The 22,020-nt window shown below is 41.2% G+C and overlaps 1 protein-coding gene across 1 annotated transcript in view; it reads left to right on the top strand.

The window, feature by feature from the left end:
- The window catches only part of EFCAB5 (EF-hand calcium binding domain 5), a 175,546-nt gene extending 153,526 nt beyond the window's left edge, over positions 1-22,020 (top strand). Inside the window, exons 22-26 of the mRNA XM_044248235.1 lie at positions 4,125-4,228; positions 6,738-6,991; positions 8,169-8,455; positions 8,855-8,951; positions 21,827-22,020. Coding sequence (XP_044104170.1) covers positions 4,125-4,228; positions 6,738-6,991; positions 8,169-8,455; positions 8,855-8,951; positions 21,827-22,020 — 936 coding nt within the window. The remainder of the gene's footprint in view (positions 1-4,124; positions 4,229-6,737; positions 6,992-8,168; positions 8,456-8,854; positions 8,952-21,826) is intronic.

Here is a 22,020-nt window from a genome sequence, read left to right as displayed (position 1 = left end):
AGATATTAAATAGGTAGTTGAATATATGAACTAGTGTTTGGGAAGAAATCCAGCCTAGCAAATAAATAGTGTTTAAAACCATGAGGGATACCTGGGTGGCTCAGCCGGGTAAGCATCTGCCTTGGGCTCAGGTCATGATCCCAGAGTTCAGGGATCGAGTCCCACATCGGGCTCCCTGCTCAGAAGGGAACCTGCTTCTCCCTCTGCCTGATGTTCCCCCTACTTGTGCTCAACCTCTCTCTCCCTCTCTCTCACTTTGACAAATAAATACATTCTTAAAAAAAACAAAACAAAACATGGGATTGGGTTATACAACATCATGAATGTATTTCGTGCCACCAAATTGTACACTTCTAAATGGTTTAAGTGCTAATATTATGCTAGCTATATTTTAACATAACAACAACAACAACAACAACAACAACAAAAAACCAAAACCATGAGACTAGATGGAATAACCAAGGGAATGAGTGAGACTAGAAAAAAAAAAAAAAAGCTTAAAGTCCAAGCCCTGAGACAGTCAAGTGTTTGGAATCATTGTGGCTCAAAATTAAATTGACTTTGACCTACTGTATGAAAAATATTTTGCCTTCTGTACCCTGACCCTTGACAAACACATACACACACAGAGGTACGCTCTTAAAATAGAAGTTTTACAAAACAATACCTACCTTAACTATGGGATGTTTTCGGATACTTTCTCTTCTGTTTTATCTCATTCTTTAAAAAAAAAAGTTTGTCGGGCGCCTGGATGGCTCAGTGGGTTAAGCCTCTGCCTTTGGCTCAGGTCATGATCTCAGGGTCCTGGGATCGAGTCTCGCATTGGGCTCTCTGCTCGGTTAGGGAGCCTGCTTCCTCCTCTCTCTCTCTCTCTCTCTGCCTACTTGTGATCTCTGTCTGTCAAATAAATAAATCTTAAAAAAAAAAAAGTTTGTCAAAAGAGGAAAAAAGTACAAGAGGATAAATCAAAATAATATGTAATGCATGAGGTAAGAATGAATAGATGGTAGGATACCCACTTTCCAAAAGTTCATGTTTGGCCACTTTTCTTTTACAAAAGACCCTCATTACTATCTGTTTTTTTCTGACCCACAGAAATCCAATGAGAATTTCTGCTTTTATGAAAAAAGGTAAAAAGTGAAAATAGGGTCCAGCGTTTGTTTTGCAGTGAGCCCCCAGAGCCAGAAGAGAGGCCCCATTAGCCTCTCCCCACCCCCACCCCCCGCCCACACTCAGCATCTCAGCATCAAGCCGCCACACCTTTGAACCGTGTTTGTGAGCATCTGTGCTTTATCTCAATTTATTCTGTGCATCCATTAGAAAGATGCATTGTAAGGTATCAGAAAGGGCTAAGAGAGGTTATTTGGGGAGTCCAGGAATGCTCAAAAATGTTTCTGTATAAATTAATAGTAACTGCTTCTTCACTTACACTGTTTTAGCTCATGAAAGGTTTCCTACTTTCAGATAGTGGGGCAAACCTGTATTGGAAAAGGAGGAAAAAAATAACAAGGCAGAAGCAGAAGAAAGAAAATGGGGGATACTACCATCGCAGCCCTTTTCTCTAAACAGTTTCCTAGAAAATCTTGACTAGAGTGGGTATCTCACTACTGAATAATACTGAGGCACTTGATGAATTTAGTTTCTTGGTCCAAGTAAAAGTAAATTAAAAGCTTATTATGAGGCATATTCTTTATGAAGCCTTTATTATCGTATTATGTTCCCAGTCTTAACAGAAGTGGCCGAACTGACACAATTTGGGGGGAAGAGGTGGAAACAGGAGAGGAATTGTCTAGTTTGGACTAAAGATTTAAACTTAGGAACATAGTCACAGTGAGATTCTAAAAAATCCTCTTGGTCTAGTATATATAACACCCAATAACGAGTCATGGAAGAAATAAATTAGGAAAAGCTAGATGCTGAATTGCCAACATCAGAGAACCTTTCCAGGTTCTCTGTTGAGAACATTTTTCATCTAAACAGTTCGGGTGAACGCTTGAGGTCATGACAAGAGGAAGCTCCACACTACGAAGTGGTTGTTCCCCAGAGCACCATTCATCATGCTGTCCCTATGGATCTTTTTATCACAGTTTCCCTTTTAATCAAAGGGTTTTTTAAAGGTGGATATAAAAAACGCTTTTTAGGGGCTCCTGGGTGACCCAGTCAGTTAAGCATCTGCCTTTGGCTCATGATCTCAGGGTCCTGGGATCGAGCCCCACATCGGTCTCCCTGCTCAGCGGGGAGCCTACTTTTCCCCCTGCTTGTGCTCTCTCTCTGTCAAAAAAAACACAAAAACACACCTTTTTATTTCTTCCAGTTGAATTCATCTTTTCTACAGTTTAGTATATTTTACAGGATATGTTAATCTTACTTTCTTATAAATAATCTCTACCCAAAAAAAGTTGGTCACGACTCATTCCAGACTCATCAAATTGTATCCATCAAATATGTGCAGTTTTTTGTATATCTGTGATACTCCAATAAAGCTGTTTTTTAAAGGCACTAAAATGGAGTGTCTGGGTGACTCAGTCAGTTAACCATCCAACTCTTGATTTTGAATCAGGTCATGATCTCAGGGTCGTGAGATGGAGCCCCCATGATGGAGGGGGCTGCTTAATAGTCTCTCGTTCTCCTTCTGCCCCTTCCTACTTGCACGCACACTTTCTCTCTTTCTTAAAAAAAGGGGAGGCATTGGATGAATACCCAACTTTTGTAGCAACATGGACAGGACTGGAAGAGATTATGCTGAGTGAAATAAGTCAAGCAGAGAGAGTCAATTATCATTATGGTTTCACTTATTTGTGGAGCATAACAAATAGCACGGAGGACAAGGGAGATGGAGAGGAGAAGGGAGTTGAGGGAAATTGGAAGGGGATGTGAACCATGAGAGACTATGGACTCTAAAAAACAATCTGAGGGTTTTTAAGGGGTGGAGGGTGGGAGGTTGGGGGAACCAGGTGGTGGGTATTGGCGAGGGCACAGATTGCATGGAGCACTAGGTGTGGTGCAAAAACAATGACTACTGTTATGCTGAAAATAAATTTAAAAGGGGGGGAGGCATTAAAATATTTTCATAACCCATAGTTAGGTTATAATCTATAGTTCAAAAACCCCTTAGAGGTGAGGAAGACAAAGAAGTAGCAAGAAATAGAAAAGTGATTCGGGGGAGAACCAGGAGTCCCCACTTTGGTACAAGTGGTGTCCCAAAGGCCAAGTGAATAAAGCATGTCAAGAAGGGAATTGTTCACTGAGTCACATGCTGCTACAGCAGAAGATGATGATTAGGGTTTGATTGATGGATTTCACAATAAGGGAGTTACTAGTGACCTTGACCAAGGGAGTTTTTTTGTTTTTTTTTTTTAATTTTTATTTATTTATTTATTTATTTTAAGATTTTATTTATTTATTTGACAGACAGAGATCACAAGTAGGCAGAGAGAGGCAGGCAGAGAGAGAGAGAGGAGGAAGCAGGCTCCCTGCCGAGCAGAGAGCCCGATGTGGGACTCGATCCCGGGACCCCGAGATCATGACCTGAGCCTGATGAGATGGTGAAGACAAAGACCTCAGGGGAGAATATTTTTTACTGTTCTTATTTTCCTTGGACTTTTATTTATTTTCCAAATGTTTTATAATGCACTCTTCACATTAAAAATGTGGTTTAAAAAAAAAATGTGGTTTTAGGGGCGCCTGGGTGGCTCAGTGGTTTAAGCCTCTCCCTTCAGCTCAGGTCATGATCTCAGGGTCCTGGGATCGAGCCCCACGTCGGGCTCTCTGCTCAGCAGGGAGCCTGCTTCCCCCTTCTCTCTCTCTGCCTGCCTCTCTGCCTACTTGTGATCTCTCTCTATCAAATAAATAAATAAATAATCTATAAAAAATATAAAAATATATGGTTTTATCACAATTATAAAAAAAAAGTTTGTGCATCTAAAAAAATGTTGTCATTAGAAAATTTTCTCTCGTGAATGCCTCATTCTTAAAGGTACTAAGTAAGATGTCCCTTTACTTCAAGCCAGAGATCACCTAAAGTTTCCCAATTTTTTTCCTGTTTTTCTGTCCCCAAAACCTTTAATGGGAAAGTGAGGTCTAATGATTCCTCTCCGTGTTTGAAATCTCTTCCTCTTTTCAAGGATTCAGACTATGTTTTACGCAATATGATGGTTACCGGGCATCTGGGTCTAACAGAAATCCACAGGAACCCCCCTACAATCTTCAGGAAGACATGCATCTTCAGGTATGAAAGATATCTTCATGTCTGTTTTATCTGTCTGACAAAACACATCCCCGTAGCGTGTTAGTAGCTCTGAGAGACACAGCGTTTGCCTATTATTAGTATACACCTGAATACTATTCTAATTGGGTTTTCAAGGAAAAATTCCTGTCTGCGTGGGATGTGTTAACTCCTTTCCCTTCCAGTCCTTTTGAAAACAGATTTCACTGGCATTTTATATTGCCTGTTTTTAAGCATGATAGTGTTTTATTTTCTACGCTTTTCTTATAAACATGGAATTCAACAAAAACCCCAGGATTGTGAAAAAAAACACACCCACGTCACTTATCAAAGCTCATCACCTTAATGTTAACAAGCCTGTGAACGTGTGTTTTTTATTTAAAAAAGAGGATATGGTCTTTAATAAGTACCCAGTCCAGATTCCTTTGAATGCCTTTCACCTGGGAGATGCAAGGTGCACAAACTGGACAGGGGCAAAACAGATCTTAATGATGGACACACGTATTGCAAAAGGACAAGCTGCTTGTTAGAAGTCAGTGCAGCTGAGTGGAAAGTAATCTAGCTCCATCCAGGAGGCTGACTTGACACTTAAATACATGTTTCAATTATAAGATTTAAATACAAGATTTAATTAAATCTTAATTTGGCCTCATACCTGACTGTTCACTCAGGTTTAAGCTCTTTTCCACATAGTTATTCCTTGCTGTGGTCAAAAGTTTTAGGAGAGTCTTTTTAACCCCCAGACTCATAACCTTTGATTCCTCTGCATCACTTAGAACAGGTGTCTTTGGAGGAACTTTGTTGACCAATCAGCTTTATGGTTGTGCCTAGAAAGTTTAGGGTGATGCGTCACTACTGTAGTTATCATTAAGACACAAAGTGGTAACTCAGCAACAGGAAGGGGTGGGAACAGCTAAAGAAAAAAAAAATAAAAGGACATAATCTTACCTGGCATTATGGGATTACTATTATGAACCATAAATGTGCCTTTTGAGGCTATGCAAAGTACCAACATTTTTCAGATATCTCAGAAGAATGACATCTTAATATCAATGTAGATTGGGAAGGGGGAGGGCACCCGGGTGGCTCAGTCGGTTAAGTGTCTGCCTCCAGCTCAGGTCATGATCTAGGGGTCCTGGGATCAAGTCCCGCATGATGCTCTTTGCTCAGCGGGGAGTCTGCTTCTCCCCTTCCCTTGGTGCCTTCCCTCTCTCTCAAATAAATAAATAAATAAACAAAATTTAAAAAAAAAAGGTTGGGAAGGTGAGAGAAGAGATGTGTCTATACCTCACTACAGAGGGAAGCAGCTACTATGTTTCAATGAGCATCTGAGGCCTCTGGAGGGAGCAGTTCCATTGATGCCCTACCCAGAGCCCTAATGAACCTCTTGCCAGCTGCTACAGGTACAGCTGCTAGTGACTCACACTGGAACCTTCTCTGGAGGAGAGCCCTTGAGTGATAGGAGCCTCACTAGGTGCACCTCAGAGTTATATAAACACACACCCAAAGCATCTTAGAGCCGATGACTGGTAAAAGACCTCTCCCTTGCCTCAAGTGGGGCAAATTCTTTGGCACAATTTGCCTTCCAGAGCTCCTCTTGAGATGAGACTGAGACTAGCCTTCACATTCTTTTTTTTTTTCAATTTAAATTAATTTAATTTAATTAACACACAGTGTATTATTAGTTTCAGAGGTCGAATTCACTGATTCATCAATTGATATGACACCCAGTGCTCATTACATCATGTGCCCTCCTTAATGCCCATCACCCAGTCACCGCATCCCACACCCCCCTCCCCTCCAGCAACCCTAAGTCTGTTCCCCATGGTTAAGAGTCTCTTACGGTTTGTCTTCCTCTCTGATGTCATCTCCTTTTATTTCTCCCTCCCCTCCTCTATGCTCCTCTGTTTTGTTTCTTAAATTCCACATAGGAGTGAAATCCTACGATGATCATCTTTCTCTGACCAACTTCTTTCACTCAGCATCATACCCTCCAGTTCCATTCACGTCCTTGCAAATTAGCCTTCACGTTCTTAATCAGCCTCTCCTCCTTCCACATTTTCCTTTCCTCAGACCTTGACAGCTTTCTCCAGAAAGCACTCCCTCAGTCCATCCTTTGCATAAGCATTCCAGTCTCAGACTCAGCTTCTAGGGAACCTGACCTAACACAGCCCTCGTTCCGTCCGCCATCCAACCGACACGTATGGGACAGTACGTAAACAAAAACCAAATACCTTCAGGTAAGTATACGTGTAGCAAAGACAACGGAGCAGAGCTGCACGATGGAGAGTGACCTTACACTGCTCGGTCCAGGAGGCTTGTGCGTCCGATGTGCAAGCTGGGGGAGAGAGCTGTGTGCAGTCTCGGGGTGGAGCCGTGCAGGCAGGTCAAGCAAAGCCCGGTGTGGCGGGAGCACGGTTGGCAGGAAAGAGAGCGACTCCGTGTGTTCGGGTGGAATGTTGTGAGCAGGCTGATGCTTTATGATCTCAGGCTTGTTTGGTTTGGGTTTCAGAGACTTCCTCTTCAAGTGTACAGACAGTTCCGAAGTTGTTTTGGCCTCTGTCTGTGGAGAAAACCACATCATAATTCCACTCCGTGAGAGAACAGGAAAAGCTCTGGGAGCTCTTGATTTTAACATCGGCAGGAGGAAAATGTTGTTGTATCGGGAATTTAAAGATCTACAGAAAATGATGAAGGTGGTCCAAGCTGCCTGTTACGAAATACTGGGCGAATTATCTGGAGAAGTAAAGAAAAACTATGTCCTAGGTATTGTGAATGGGGCAACAATCTGAATTCCTGGGTTTAATAAATGCGGGGGGAAATCACAGATTGCAGTACATTTCCTAAAAGGAATTGTGAATTGTTACAGTACACGGCCCTTTCTACGTGAAAGGAATTCCCTCATGCAGTCTTGGGCTAATGAGTTGGGGTAAATTAGAGCAAAGGGTAAGAAATCTCATTTTCTTGGCTGGAATCTTATGGTTTCGAACTGGGAGGACTCATAAAGGCAAAGTAGAACTAGCATTTATTAAATGCCCCATTATGGAACAAGCACTTTACATATGTAATTTCCATTAGTCCTTGCCATAACTCTCCGGTGAATGGTGATAACTTATTTTACCAGTAAGGAAAGTAAAATTCAGAGAAACAAAACAACTTGCACCAAATCATACAGTTAACAAGTGGAGAAGCCTGGATTTGAAACCCACTTTGGGGGCTCTGTCCACTATCTTGCACAGTATTAGTTAGATGAAGCATTTTGTTTTACATATAAAGAAGCTAACATCCATCAAAGTCATGGCCCAATCGCAAGCTAGTGGCAGAACTAAAACTAGACCTTAGTGCTTGTGATTCCACACCCTCTAGGCTACTCAACACAAAAGCAGTTTGGGCATCATGGAGGGAAGAAGGAAGCATGGAAACCTTTGGCTACCTAGAATAAATAGAGTAATGTTATGTGGGACTGATCTGAGAGGTTTCTTGCCATTAGACAGGGTAGGTTAAGTAGAAAAAAAGAAGAAAATTCATGTCTTTCGAGCATCCACTCTGTACTTAACCACTAAGTGCCTTTACTACATACATCATCTCATTTAATTGCCACAGGTCACCAGGGAAATAGGGATCAGCCCCATACTCACAGCGAGGAAGAGGGGGTTCAGAGAGACAGAACTAATAAGAGGGAGAGTAGGCATTCAAACTAAGGTCCAACCCTCACACCTGAGTTTTAACCTTTACTCAAAGCCCCTTCCTGTGAGCTTCACCAGGTGTCATTCCATTTCCACATTTTGATTTCATCACTAGAGAAACTAAGATTGTTTAGAACCATAGACTATGGTCTTCTTTTTCCTGGTGGGGCGGGGGGGAAGAAGTTTACTGTATTGTGCTCAGAATGCTGTGAAAAACTGCTCTACGGGTTAACCAACCGTGTGGGATGTTGTTTCAGAGATTGAAAATGTAGGAGAAGTCCCGCGGGCAGGGGTTCTCTTCTTCCGGATCATGCTGCAGGAGCTGCAGGAAAGCCTCCGCCTGCTCACCTCCCTCGACTTTGTATCACTGCTGCTCTATGATTATAATCTCCCACCAGAGTCCTCGTCTCTGTCAGAGAGCAAGGCCCAGGAGGTGGGAGCCGGCGTGAAGCTGGTGCATGACCTCCTGACAGCCGTGATCTTGTTCATTCATCCAGAGTTGGAATCATCAGGTGACTTCAGAGACTGGGAAAAGTGTAAACGGGTAAGCTGTTTTTTTCTGTCTTTAAGTACTCTTTTTTATCGAAGAAGAACCCACACAAGCTTAGGTCTACCGATCAAGATCGCATAAATTCTAAATGTACAAATGCAAGAATGTGTATGATGTGAACATTTGTAACCAGCATCTAGATCAAGAAATAACATCAGCAGCATCCCAGAAGCCTTCCTTTGTACCCCCTTCCCTCCCTCACCCGCCACACACACACACACACACACACACACACACACTCCAGAGTGACCAGATCAGATTCCTGACTTCCAACACCATAGATTGGTTTTGCCTGTTTTAAAATTTACATACATGGAATTCTGTAAACTGGTGAATTGGGTGCCCTCCTTTTACTTGCTGGTGCTCCCGTAACTTTTGTTCTTTTATTCACAGTATGTTAAGAGTTACCTAGTCGTGAATATCTGTGACTTTGACCCGACCGCTAAAAATGTGAAAGTGAATTTACAACTCATCAGTGAACATATCAGAGGTAAATTTACACTTAATTGTGGTCCAAATCTAACAGCAATAAAACATAGTTGCAATTTGGATATTCAGATATTTTTATGACAATTAACTAAGTGGCTTATAAATACAATTTTTAGGAAAAACAGTTCTGATTGTAGTCCTCTTAAAGGGAGGGACACTTGTCTATAATTGACCACATTCCCCAAAGTGACTGTTCATGCCGCACATTTGAGAATTCTGAATCACACCCATCTCCCACTTGTTGAAAATATGTGCATTATTTATTAAAAAACAACCAAACAGAAGTGAATAGGGGCTTCAGTGAGGATGGGAAACAAGCACATTAAGAAAAGCTATTACTATCTTTAGGTTTCATTGAAGAACCAAAGAAAAGAACAGATCTTGACTCTTTGTAGACTACTAACAGACTTTTTAGAGAAGGAGAATCAGCCGGAATCAAGAGTAGGGAGACTCCCAAGCTGGAGAACGTGATGAGCTCTTTGTCCAGAGAGAACAGGTCACATATAAGAGTAAAATCCAGGGGCGCCTGGGTGGCTCAGATGGTTAAGCCTCTGCCTTCAGCCCAGGTCATGCTCTCAGGGTCCTGGGATCAAGCCCTGAATTGGGCTCCCTGCTGAGTGGAGAGCTTGCTACTCCCTCTCCCTTAGTGCTCTCTCTCTCTCAAGTAAATAAATAAATCTTTTTTAAAAAGAGTAAATATCCAGAGTGAAATAAGTGAAGGGATTAAGAGAACCCTTATGATGAGCACTGAATAATATATAGAATTGTAGACTCATTATACTGTATACCTGAAACTAAAGTCATACTGTATGTTAACCATACCAGAATTTAAAAAAAAATTTTTAAAGAGTAAATATACCTATACAAGCATACATTCTTCCACAGGTGTGTGTCATCTCCCCAAAGACCTCAGGCCGTTTGTGTGAATGGACCAATAAGGAATAAATTTAAAATTCGTTTCTTTTTGTTTGTTTGTTTCTTAGCAAAAACTAATCATCAGTTGGGAAAATGGCTCTGTAGAAATTGATTGCTAAACCTGTCCCCTTCCTTCCCTTCCCCCTTTCCTACTGTCTATGGAGACTCTGGACTAAGTCAGAAGGGTTTCTAGACTTCTGGGATATGTATACGAGGTCAAGAGGCTCAGAACCAGAGAGACTCTGAGGAGAAGAGGTCAGGAAAAGCAACCCAGAGGAAGACACCACAGTCCTCAGGGTGGCTGTGGCAGGGGAAGGAATAGCAGTGAGCCGGGGCAGACGGAGAAGGGAGAGAGATCTGGTCTAGGAAGGCAAGGTACTGTCTGAAGTTTGGGAGTGCAGGCAAGAGGAGAGAAGATGACGTCCAGAGAAAAGTTAACATGAGTTCTTGGGGACCATGAGTGAAATGAATAAAGAGTAGAATTTCTATCTGGAGTGATTTCTACTGTACCCTCAGGACTCTGGGCTGATTCTCGGGAGCCTCTGAATTAATTCACAGATGTCACACGGATCGCTGCTTTTAAGGTGCTATTCAAGGGAAACAGTAATATCAGCCACAACAAAAATTAATACTTGTTTACTGGATCTGTGTCTCTACTCGTTCCATCTTTGTTCGCTCACAGTTCACTAAAGACTTAAAATCCAGAAGAAATATTCTGTACGTCAGTGCCTTTAAAGTAGATACAGTCCCCACCATGAGCCCCAGCACACCCTCTCCCTCCACGTGAGACCCGTTGGTCCAACTGACATTCTCCCTGAGCCTCCTGCTGCACTTTGGTCGCCCCAAACCCACCCGCCCCTCAGCTGAGAGCCACACCCTGCTGCCGGGCTCACTTGTGTCCTCTCCGACTGATGTTTCCTCTTCTTGGGCAAGACCGCGGGCACTCACAAGTGAACAATCTAGTCCTTCTGTTGAATCGGGGCTGGGGATATGGAGCAAGCCCTTCCACCCTCCATTTTGCAAGTATGTTCAGGATTTGTGTCCTGCCCTTAATCACCTCATCCCCAGAAACATATTCTGTGACGACATCCCAAGGCAGGTTCTACCTCCGACTTACCTATCAGAACCACCTCCCATTACTCATTTTTGCTCCTTTGTTCGAGAAAACATGCAAATTTCTGCCTCCTTTGTCTGACCCCACTTTTTTTTTCAATTTATTTATTTTCAGAAAAACATTATTCATTATTTTTTCACCACACCCAGTGCTCCATGCAAGCTGTGCCCTCTATAATACCCACCACCTGGAACCCCAACCTCCCACCCACCCCCACACACACACTTTTAAATTGTGCTGGCCAATTCCTGAGCAGCCTGGATCAGTAAGGCTCCCACCACTTTCTCTTTTCCAACAGTGTCCTCAGGTGGCAGGAACTCCAACTGCAGTTGACAGAAGTGGATTCAGTCACAACTCCATAGCACCCCACCCCAGGTTCCCCTACCTCCTGGGCCAAAGCTTGAGCATTGTCATGGTCTCTGCAGCAATCCAGAAAGTTCACAGGCCACCCAGATACCAACCCCCTCTCCTTCAGATGCAATTGTATCAGGAAATTCTAAGCTCTCCATTTGAGGAAGGGAAGGGGAACGTATTGGGGTAACTTTCTGTTTGTATAGGAAAAACAGGAACCTTCTGGAAGGGCAATTTGTTGCTCAAAATGTATCTGAGCCTTCTAGCAGTGTTAACTCAGGCCCCATTCAAGAGCCCTACCCAGCATGAAATACCAACTGTATCTGTCCCTTCGGCCCATCTTGCAGAGGGACTATTAACATAGCTCCTAACCCACCACACCTTTCAAACTAAGGATTTGTGCCAAGAAGGTAAAATCGGGGCTGGTGATGTGCCCACACTTTCTTAGGACTTCTGCTGCCAACTTTCACCCTACTACATCCTAGTTCTAGAAAGGAATATATATTTTTTAATGTTTAGGTAACATTACACCTTTACTTATTAATTTTTAATTTTTGGTCCTAGATTGATTGAGATACAACGACATATACATGATATTAGTTTAAGGTGTACAACATAATGATTTGAAATGGTCACCACAATAGGTTTAATTAACAACCATCCCCTCACATAGTTACGAGATTGTTTCTTGTGAGGAGAACTTTCAAGATCTACTCTTAGCAACTTTCAAATATACAGTATAATATTGTTAACTATAATCACAAGGCTCTACGTTACATTCCCAGAATTTATCTTATAACCAGAAGTTTGTGCTTTTTGACCATCTTCACACATTTCCCCCAACGCCTAACCCCCGTTTCTGGTAACCAATCCACTCTCTGTTTCTATGAGTTCAGTTCTTTCAGATTCCGCATAAGAGTGAGATCATACAGTACTTGCCTTTCTCTGTCTGGCTTATTTAGCTTAGCATAATGATTTCCAGGTCCATCCATGTTGTTTGCAAATGACAAATGTTGCAAAGGACTTCCTCCTTTTTATGACTGAATAATATTGCACGGCATATATGGACACCATGTTTTCTTCATCCATCCATCGATGGACACTTTGGTTGTTTACATGTCTTGGCTTTTGTGAGTAATGCTGCAAAAAACAAAACGGAGGTGCAGATTCCCTTTGAGGTAGTGATTTCATTTCCTTTGGTTATATACCCAAAAGCAAAATTGCTGGATCCTATGGTGATTCTATTTTTAATATTTTGAGGAACATACACTGTTTTTTATAGTGGCTCTACCAATTTACATTCCCACCAACCATGTAGAAGGGTTCTATTTTCCCCGCATTGTCATCAATATTTGTTATTTCTGGTCTTTCAGATCATAACCATTCTAACAGGGGTGATGTGATATCTCATTATGGTTTTGATTTGAGTTTCTAGAAAGGGGTGTTTTATATTCTGGTGAAGTTCCAGGCAGCAGATCCCACCTTTAGATTGAGGCAATCATCTATGGAGGAGCGTTGGGCAATTTCATCCAGCTAGCTTGACTTCCCAAGGCTGTGCCATTGCACATGAATGTTGCTGACATACTTGCCTATAGGAATCCTGGTGACTCAGGTGACCAATGGACCAGGACCCAGACAGCTATACATGCAATAATGCATCGAAAGCACTCCCAGAAGTTGGCCTCTTCTACCTGAAGACCCATGACCTGACCACCTTCTCAAGGATCTATTCTCCTCACTCTACTTTGAACCTCTGCTGCCAACCTTGCCAGCTCTTTCTGTAGGGTGTCCCATACCTTTCCCATGTTCCCCTCCCTGGGGGTTTGGACAGACATTGTCTACCAGGAAATGTTCTCAGATCTAGAAGCAAAAACACTATCTCTCATTTCAAGTGTGACCAGAATCACTTTGGTCTCTAGAGCCTGTATTTCTGGCCATACTTCTCCCCCATGTCTAAATCCAAGGGTCTTTAAGTCCACAGGCACTGGTCTCTGCAGGAATTCCCCAATCCTTCACTTACCCTACAAGAGCCCTAGAGCTCCTCCTGTGTCAAAGCAGCCAGAGCCTCAGTGTCATTACCATCTATAAAGAAACTCACCACAATGATCCTCCAAAGACAGCAATGGAGGGCGATACCCACCATCAGAAGAAAGGGCTGCCGGACTCCCAGCCCTGATTAACTCTGTCTTCAAGATTCACCTTCCCCATGTGATCTTTCCCTAAGTGCTACTCTCTAGCTCCCTCCATGACAAGAGTGGAACACGACTCCATTCCCCATGATTGAGGATGAGACAGGAGTGTTCCACAAGATTCTCCCACTTTCCAGAAATAATCAATATGAATACAGCACTGAACTGAATCCCAACTGTGAGGTTGTGCTGTGTTCTTTTCATTTTTTTTTTTAAGATTTTATTTATTTGTCAAAGAGAGAGACGGAGAGCACAAGCAGGGGAACGGCAGGGAGAGGGAGAAGCAGGCTCCCCACTGAGCAGGAAGCCTGATGCGGGGCTCAATCCCAGGACCCCAGGATCATGACCTGAACCAAAGGCAGATGCTTAACTGACTGAGCCACCCAGGCACCCCGTGCCTGGTTCTTTGAAATGAGTCAAAGTGAACTGGATAAAAAGATACCAAGAACATTGTTTTGTCCTATTAATTTGGATCCTCTGAAGACAATCACTGGTTTGGATTTGCAGTTCTCTACTACCTTCTTAGACCTAGTTTCTTGGATGGTGATTCCTGCTGGGCTTTGTTGTTTTCCTACCTGTAGGAAGAAAGCTGCAATCACAGTAAATCTGAGTTTAACAGAGAGCCTGGAGTGTGCCTTTTATGAAATGCTCCCAGATGTCAGGCTCTAGAGGAGGAAACATCTCATTCAGTTTCAGAATAGATTCCTTTTGTCCTGGGGGAGGGGTGGGGAAGCCTCTTAAAGGGCCCTATTAGTGAAGATATTGGACAAGTATTCATTCACACACTGTGTGGGAAACTATCTTGCGGTTCAGTAAAGACTTGGGGCCTTGATGCTTGACCCATTTCCTATGCATGCAGACCCCTTCCATCTCCAGTCCAAGTCCTCGAGGGGGAAAGAAGAAAGGAGGAAAAAAATCAAATAATGAATTATCTTTCTGCTCCTTACCATTCTTTTTGATTTTAAATTTTAAAGTTTTCCAACAATAGTCATCGAATTTAGAGAAACAACCTGGTTTTATTTGTCTAGCTACCATCACTAATGCTTTAATATCTGATAAAGCCTGCTAAAAATCAGTTTAACGAGAACACTTTTCTATTTAAGGCATACATAATTTGCAACATTTCCTTGACACATTTTTTCATTTTAGTGGATATTAAATAATCTTTTATCATTAAGGATTATAAAAATTATATTTTTATTAAGGTATTTTTAAAAAGTCAGAAAGAACTAAAAGCCTTCCAACAACTAGCTCATCCCTCTGCTCTTTTCTCACTGTCCCCAGTTCCCCTCACCAGAGGCAATTCTTTCTGACCCTTTTGTTTCTTTTTTTTTTTTTTTTTAAGATTTTATTTATGTATTTAACAGAGAGAGAGATCACAAGTAGACAGAGAGGCAGGCAGAGAGAGAGGGGAAAGCAGGCTCCCTGCTGAGCAGAGAGCCTGCTGTGGGGTTCGATTCCAGGACCCTGAGATCATGACCTGAGCCAAAGGCAGAGGCTTAACCCACTGAACCACCCAGGTGCACTTTTTTAAGATTTTATTTATTTATTTGACAGAGAGATAGAGAGGAAACACAAGCACAGGAAGTGGGAGAGGGAGAAGCAGGCTTCCCGTGCTGGGAGCCCAATTTGGGGCTCAATCCCAGGACCCTAGGATCATGACCTGAGCTGAAGGCAGACGCTTAACGACTGAGCCACCCAGGTGTCCCCCCACCAGCCTACTTTTGACTGTTTCTTCGGATACTGGCACATTTCTTTATTTCTAATATTATACAATATTGCTATCTTTTCATTCATCAGTTTCAACCTTGTCAATTGACTTCCTCTTATTACAGATGAAAATTTAGTTCTGTTGTACTACCATTCTCTTATCCTGTCTTCCCAAGTAATTATATTACCATTTGAGGTTAAATCAAAATGCAGTGTTGACATGATTTTTGCCTATGCAAATAATATCTATAGCTAAACACCATAACATATTTGGATGCTCCTTTTTCACTTTTTGTTTTTCCTGAATTAAATAATTAGCATATATATATGTGTGTGTGTGTGTGTGTGTGTGTGTGTGTATATATGTATATACATATATATATATATATAATTGCTGAATTGTCTTGGTATTTCTTGATAATTCCTACCCCATCCACTTGTCTTTCCATCTAACTTCCCAAAAGGGAAATTTGGGGAAAAGTTTTATCAGATAACTTTTTTAGTTCCTTTTTTCTTTTTCTTTCTTCAAGACATCCATTCTAGAGATCATAATTCTCTTTCTATCTAGGATCTTCCTCTACCCCAAATCTGCTACTCGGCTGCCTTCCTGAAATTCATTCTGTTGCTATCATAGGAGTTTACTTTGTCTTGTTCAGAGGCAGCAGATCCCCAGTAGTTTTCTGAGAAAGCGTGGGTGAATGGTAAATTTTTTGAGCCCTTTCATGTCTGAAAATGTTTTTATTCAGCCCTCATATTTGATTTGTAGTTTGCCAGGGAACATAATCTTAAAGACAGTGCCTCCTTTTCTTTCTTGAGAAATGGAGATTATAATTCACAGAGCACAAAATTCACCAATATATAGTGTACCACTCAGTAATTAGTAGTATATTCACAAGGCTTTGCAACTATCACCACTATCTAATTTTAGAATATTTTCACTGCTCCAAAAAAAGAAACCCAGCACCCATTAGCAGTTACTGTCCCTGGCCCCTCTCTATCGCAGCCCCTAGAAACCACTAGTCTACTTTCTGTCTCTGAGATTTGCCTTTTTTAGCTAGTCATTGCCTATAAACGGAGTCATACAATAGGTTGCCTTTTCTATCTGGATTCTTTTGCTTAGCATTATGTTTCAGGGTTCATCTTTGGTCTATGTATCAGTACTTTATTCCTTTTCTATGGCCGAGTAATATCCCATTATATGGTTATACCAAATTTTATTCATCCATTTATCAGTTGTTGGACATATATGGGTGGTTCCTACTTTCTAGCTATTGTGTATAAAATGCTGCTGTAAACATTTGTTTTGTGGGAGTGTGTGCTTTTAGTTCTCTTGGGTGTATGAGGAGGAGTGGAATAGTCATATGAAAACTCTCTTTCATAGTCATATGAAAACTCTCGGTTTAACTTCTGGAGGAAGTAGCTACATTGTCTGAAGAAACTTGGAAACATCCAAGATTGTCTTTGAGATGTCTAAAGCCTTTCTGAAACCTGACACTGTGCATGTGACCTCTTTGTTTTTGTTTTGTTTTGTTTCTTTCTAGAAGTTGGAGAATCACTCCCCTTCCCCCACAAGACTGAAATTTCATAAGGCTATGCTGTGATATGCGGCTGTTTGCATCCACTGTTCTCAGCATTCACTGGGCCTTTTCTCTTTTGACACTCAGGTCCTTAAGTTCTGTGTGATTTCTCCCATGGCATCCCTGTTGCAACCGGAGGCTGTGCCCTCTTTGCACTGCACAAAGGTGCCCTGCTGAGGAGGTGGCTGGGGGCTGAAATCTAACCAGGATTCCATTTCCTCAAATGTGTGCCTTAGCTTAAGACTATGTCTGCTTAATAAAAAAAAAAAAAGACTATGTCTGCTTAGAGGAGGGGCATCCTTTTCTTTTCACACCTTTTTCTGTTTACCAAGCCGGGCTCACAGCGTGCATTCATCCATGCTAGGTGTCTTTTTCTCATTTACATAAAGGTGACCCAGAAGGTGACCCTGCCTTCCCTTTTCTGTGTTCCTTCTTTGGAACTCCTATTATTCAGACATTGGCTCTCCTAGATGAAGTCTCTCCCTATATTTTCTCTCCTATTTTCCATCTTTCTGTCCCTTTGTTTCACTTGCCAAGACATTCTGTCAAGCTGATCTTCTAGTCTTATTGAATTCTTGTTTCTGCATGTTTTAAGGTCTAAGAGCCTTGGTTCTCCAAATATTTCCTTTGCACAACATCTTGTTCATGTTTCATAAATGCAACATCTCCCTCTGAGGGCATTAATGATAATTCTTTCTGGAAGTTTTCTTTTCCCTGTCATTTGTCCTTTCTTTCTGTTTTAGTGTTTTGGTCTCTGCATCTCATCTTTACAACACACCACTGGACAGCTTCCTCTCTACAACACTAGAAATTTGTTTCTCAGGGAGGATAACACAGTAGGTCTCTGGGCTGGGGGACATTAGACACGGTCGAGATGGAGAGTACCAGAGTGAAAACGGGGAAAGCATGAGAATGTTTACTGAATACAGAGACCTCTGTAAGCTTTCTCCACAAAGCTCCAGACAAAAAGGAGAAAACAGAAGGAGCAAATAACTGATACCTGTACCTTTGGGTGTAAGAAAAATATCGTGGAACTTTTAGTTATATTATTTTATCCCACCATTGCCTAACTTCTATGTTTTGCTTTTAAATATTTTAAAATAAATAACATAAACAAACATATATTGGGGCTCATGCTCAAACTTTGTTACTGATGGAGGCACATAGTCCAAAGAGTTCAGAGGCCACTGCATTAAACTATGAATGTTTGTAAAGTAAATTGCATTGATTTCAATTCCCCACATTCGATTCATAGCTGTATCATGAAAACAAGCCAATACAATATGATATACCATACAGAAATTTTTAAACTAATATACCCGTAAGAACTCAGTGTTCTGCGTGGAACAAATTCTACCCAACTTCAGATAATTCAAGAAAACGTGTATTTTTATTTCCCCTCTTACCGGTGAGTCCTTCCTGATAAGCTGGAAGCAGCATATCAGACCATGTTAAATGAACAATGACATATTAAGTGCCCGACTACCATGTCAAATATGAGTTTTCTGACCCACATAAAAACTGAAATATGCACACACATGCCCTTTAAAGTATACAATGTGGCCTGGACATTTAGCTCATTGCACATGGCAGTAATGTTAAGAGGTGGCATAAGGTATATAAAACAATAGAAAGAAAGGAAAGAAAACTAAGAACTGATGATAAGGAGAGGAGCATTCAAGAAATACTGCTGATCTTGGGTTACTAGCTGAAAGGAGCAGTTACACTTTAACTTTGGAACTCAGTGCTTAAATACATCATTATTTTTGCTTCACCCATTTTTCTAATTGTAATTCCCCCAAAGGATTTAACTCATCTAGTGTGAAAGCAGTGATCCATACAGGGAGTTTGAATTAGAACTACCCTAGAACATCCCGATGTCTTCAGCAAAATCAATTCCTTGTGTAAGTTTGAATAAACTAAAACCTACAAAAATACCATCAAATGTTTCTGAGTTGATAGGTTCATGAACAGATTCAAAGGTTGACCCAGCTGAGATGTCTTCAAGTAATCTACTACAACCTTCACCAAGGCAACGCAAAAAATATATGTAGAGTTTCTTATGGTTAGGAAAGTAACAAAAGTAGTGTTATCTGCTTGAATGAGTTATCACTTCCTTGCATTCTGTCCCCAGCCAAGCTGCATAAGCTGGCATCTCTCCACCACAAGAGGGCAGTAGCACTCAACCGTTGTCAATGGAAACCCCCTCCAGAGCCAAGGAGGCTTCATTAGAGAAATCGCTACAGCCAGTTGTTAGCACATCAACCTCTCATTGGAAAACGCGTGCAAACAGGAACCACAGCCCAGATAGGTCCAGAGCTTCTGTCCCCGGTAACAAAAAGACAGGAAATAAGCAAAAGGGGCTTGTGAAAGGGAGAGGCCTCCCTCCCCATCCTCATGTCCTGGAATCACCGTGGAGATGGCTGACTAGCTTAATAATGGCTGCAGATAGGGGTCTGTTTCATTTGGATGTTCAGATAAGAACGCTGTGACAGGCATCTGTGGAACACGGCTCTTAATGGGGATTTGGGAAGGGCAGAATAAAAACTGATGGGTGCAGCCGAGCTGATAGCTCAGAAAATGAGTTAAGATTGATTTTAGGAATGAAACCTGGGATAAACTTTAGATTCATGACATTGGAACATTGAGATCATCAAAGTAATTTTCGCAGCCTATAGCATTACCTTGTAAAGGTTCTAGGAAGTTAATTAGTACAAAAAGGGATCATTTATAACAAATGCACCTCAGTATTTTAAGTACTTGTGTTCATTGGTCGAGTATTGCCCGTAACTTGAGATGAATCAGGTATTTTTAATGTGCTCTCATGACCAGCAACTGTTTTTGTTTTTATTCATAATTGTCATTTATGATACTGAGCTATTATCTGGAAAGACTTTTAACATTTGAAAAACCTAACTTAATTTTTCTGTAATTTCTTGTTGTCTCAACATTTTTTGAACAATTACAATTTAGAGGGAAGATGGCGTTTCTGTGAGTGTTAAAAGAATTTTTGAAAATTAGACCCCTATGTTTTAAAGTCACCCTCAAATAAAAATGGAGACGTGAATATTTCCCGCCTTTTATGTGCCTTACATGTCTCATATTGTACCTTTTGTCATGGTCAAAACTTCAAAACAATAGAAAGGGTACATCTAATTCAGGGAATCTTGTTCCTTCGTAGAAAGAAAGGATAGAATACAGGGAAATAAAACTTGTTCTGTCATCCTAACAGATACCCAGGAGGGACATAATTGTCATTGTTGTTAATGAGCCATTGGATAGAAGATGATATTTAAAAACTCTTATTCAAGTATAAGTATCATTTAATGGCTTATTCAACTCAAATTAGCAAACATTATTGAGTTAGGCACTGTGGCAGACAATAGGAGTAACAAAAATGAATAAAACGTCGAGCTGAGGATGAGAGTCACTGGAAAGAAGGAAGGTAATTAATATTTTTTAGCAACTACTCTGTAACAGATTGTTGCATATGTTTTCTCATTAATACTTATAATAGTTCTGAGGTATCATCCCTGTTTTATGGAAGATGACCAGCAATTAAGCGGACGGCTCAGTCACAGAACTAGTTGGTATAGAGCCACGACTGGAACCCAGATCTGTTCAACTTTTAAAGCATAGCCTCTTTTTATTTGAGTCATTCTGTCTGAATATTAGTGATTGACTCCGGGAGAAAAGTAACTTTTATTTCTGGTAGTTTAATAGTTTACGGTTTAACAAATGAAGCATCATGTTGTGCAGTCATTACATATCCTAAAATATATTTTAATTAGGAAATATTTTTTTTAAAGATTTTTATTTATTTATTTGACAGACAGAGATCATCAGTAGGCAGAGAGAGAGAGGAAGAAGCAGGCTCCCCGCTGAGCAGAGAGCCAATGCGGGGCTCAATCCCAGGACCCTGGGATCATGACCTGAGCCGAAGGGGGATGCTTTAACCCACTGAGCCACCCAGGCGCCCCAATTAGGAAATATTTTAAACATAGAAGTTAGAGCGGCACTGGCTGGCTCAGCCTAAAAGACCACACAGCTCTTGACCTCAGGGTTGTGAGTCTGAGCCCCGTGTTGGGTGTAAAGTTTACTTAAAAAAAGAAGAAGAAAAAGAAGTTAGAAACTTGTAGAGGTTACAGAGCCATATGCTATATTTAATCTTAATATTATGTATGAGTCAGACACTTTTAAAAAATTTTTTTTAAGATTTTATTTATTTATTTGACAGACAGAGATCACAAGTAGGCAGAGAGGCAGGCAGAGAGAGAGAGGAGGAAGCAGGCTCCCTGGATGCAGGGCTCGATCCCAGGACCCTGGGATCATGACCCAAGCCAAAGGCAGAGGCATTAACCCATTGAGCCACCCAGGCGCCCCTGAGTCAGACACTTTTAAAGAAATAAAACATTACAGAAACCGTTGAGACTTTCTACCTCTCCTTGATCTCATTCTCCTTTCTTCCTCTCTAGAGATAACACTATTACGAATTTAATGTTTATCAGTTTTATGCATGATTTCTTGCTTTGATTACGTGTTTATGAATCCATAAACAATATAATTTTACAGGGTTTTAAATTGTGTTTTAATTGCATCCAAAAGAACATTAAAAAAAAAGATTTTGTTTATTTATTTGAGAGAGAGAGATTGTATAGGGAATAGGGGCAGAGGGAGAGGGAGAAGCAGACGTCCCACTGAGCAGGGAGCTCATGTGGGGCTGGATCCCAGGACCCCAGGATCATGAACGAAGCCGGAGGCAGACACTTAACTGACTGAGCCACCCAGGTGCCCCCAAGAACACATTATTTTACAACTTACTTTTTGTGATAATATGTTTTTGAGATTTTATCCTCAACGGTCTATATACCAAGATTCATTTATCTGTTTTCTGATAATTGCATAAACAAAATTCCGCTATGGTTTTGACTCAAAGCATATCTGACAAACTTTCCTCATTATCCTGAAACTTATATTTTAATAACTATCCACACTAACTTTTTTTTTTTCCTTGGTACAGATCATTCTCGAATCGAAGTATGGGAATTTGGTAATAGTGTCATCGAATACTTCTACCACTGGACACACATCTGTTTAGCTCTCATGGAGCTAAACAAAAAACCAAGTAGTGCCCTTGTTCCCCCCTTGCCCTCCAAGACTGACTCCTGTGTGTATGCGAAGATGCCGAAGGGAAACGTGCCAGGGAAATGCTAA

The sequence above is a fragment of the Neovison vison genome, chromosome 5, assembly GCF_020171115.1.
Source record: "Neovison vison isolate M4711 chromosome 5, ASM_NN_V1, whole genome shotgun sequence".
In the NCBI taxonomy this organism is placed as follows: Eukaryota; Metazoa; Chordata; class Mammalia; order Carnivora; family Mustelidae; genus Neogale; species Neogale vison.
Note: the sequence above shows the minus strand (reverse complement) of the source record. Positions and strands in the feature narration are given on the sequence as shown.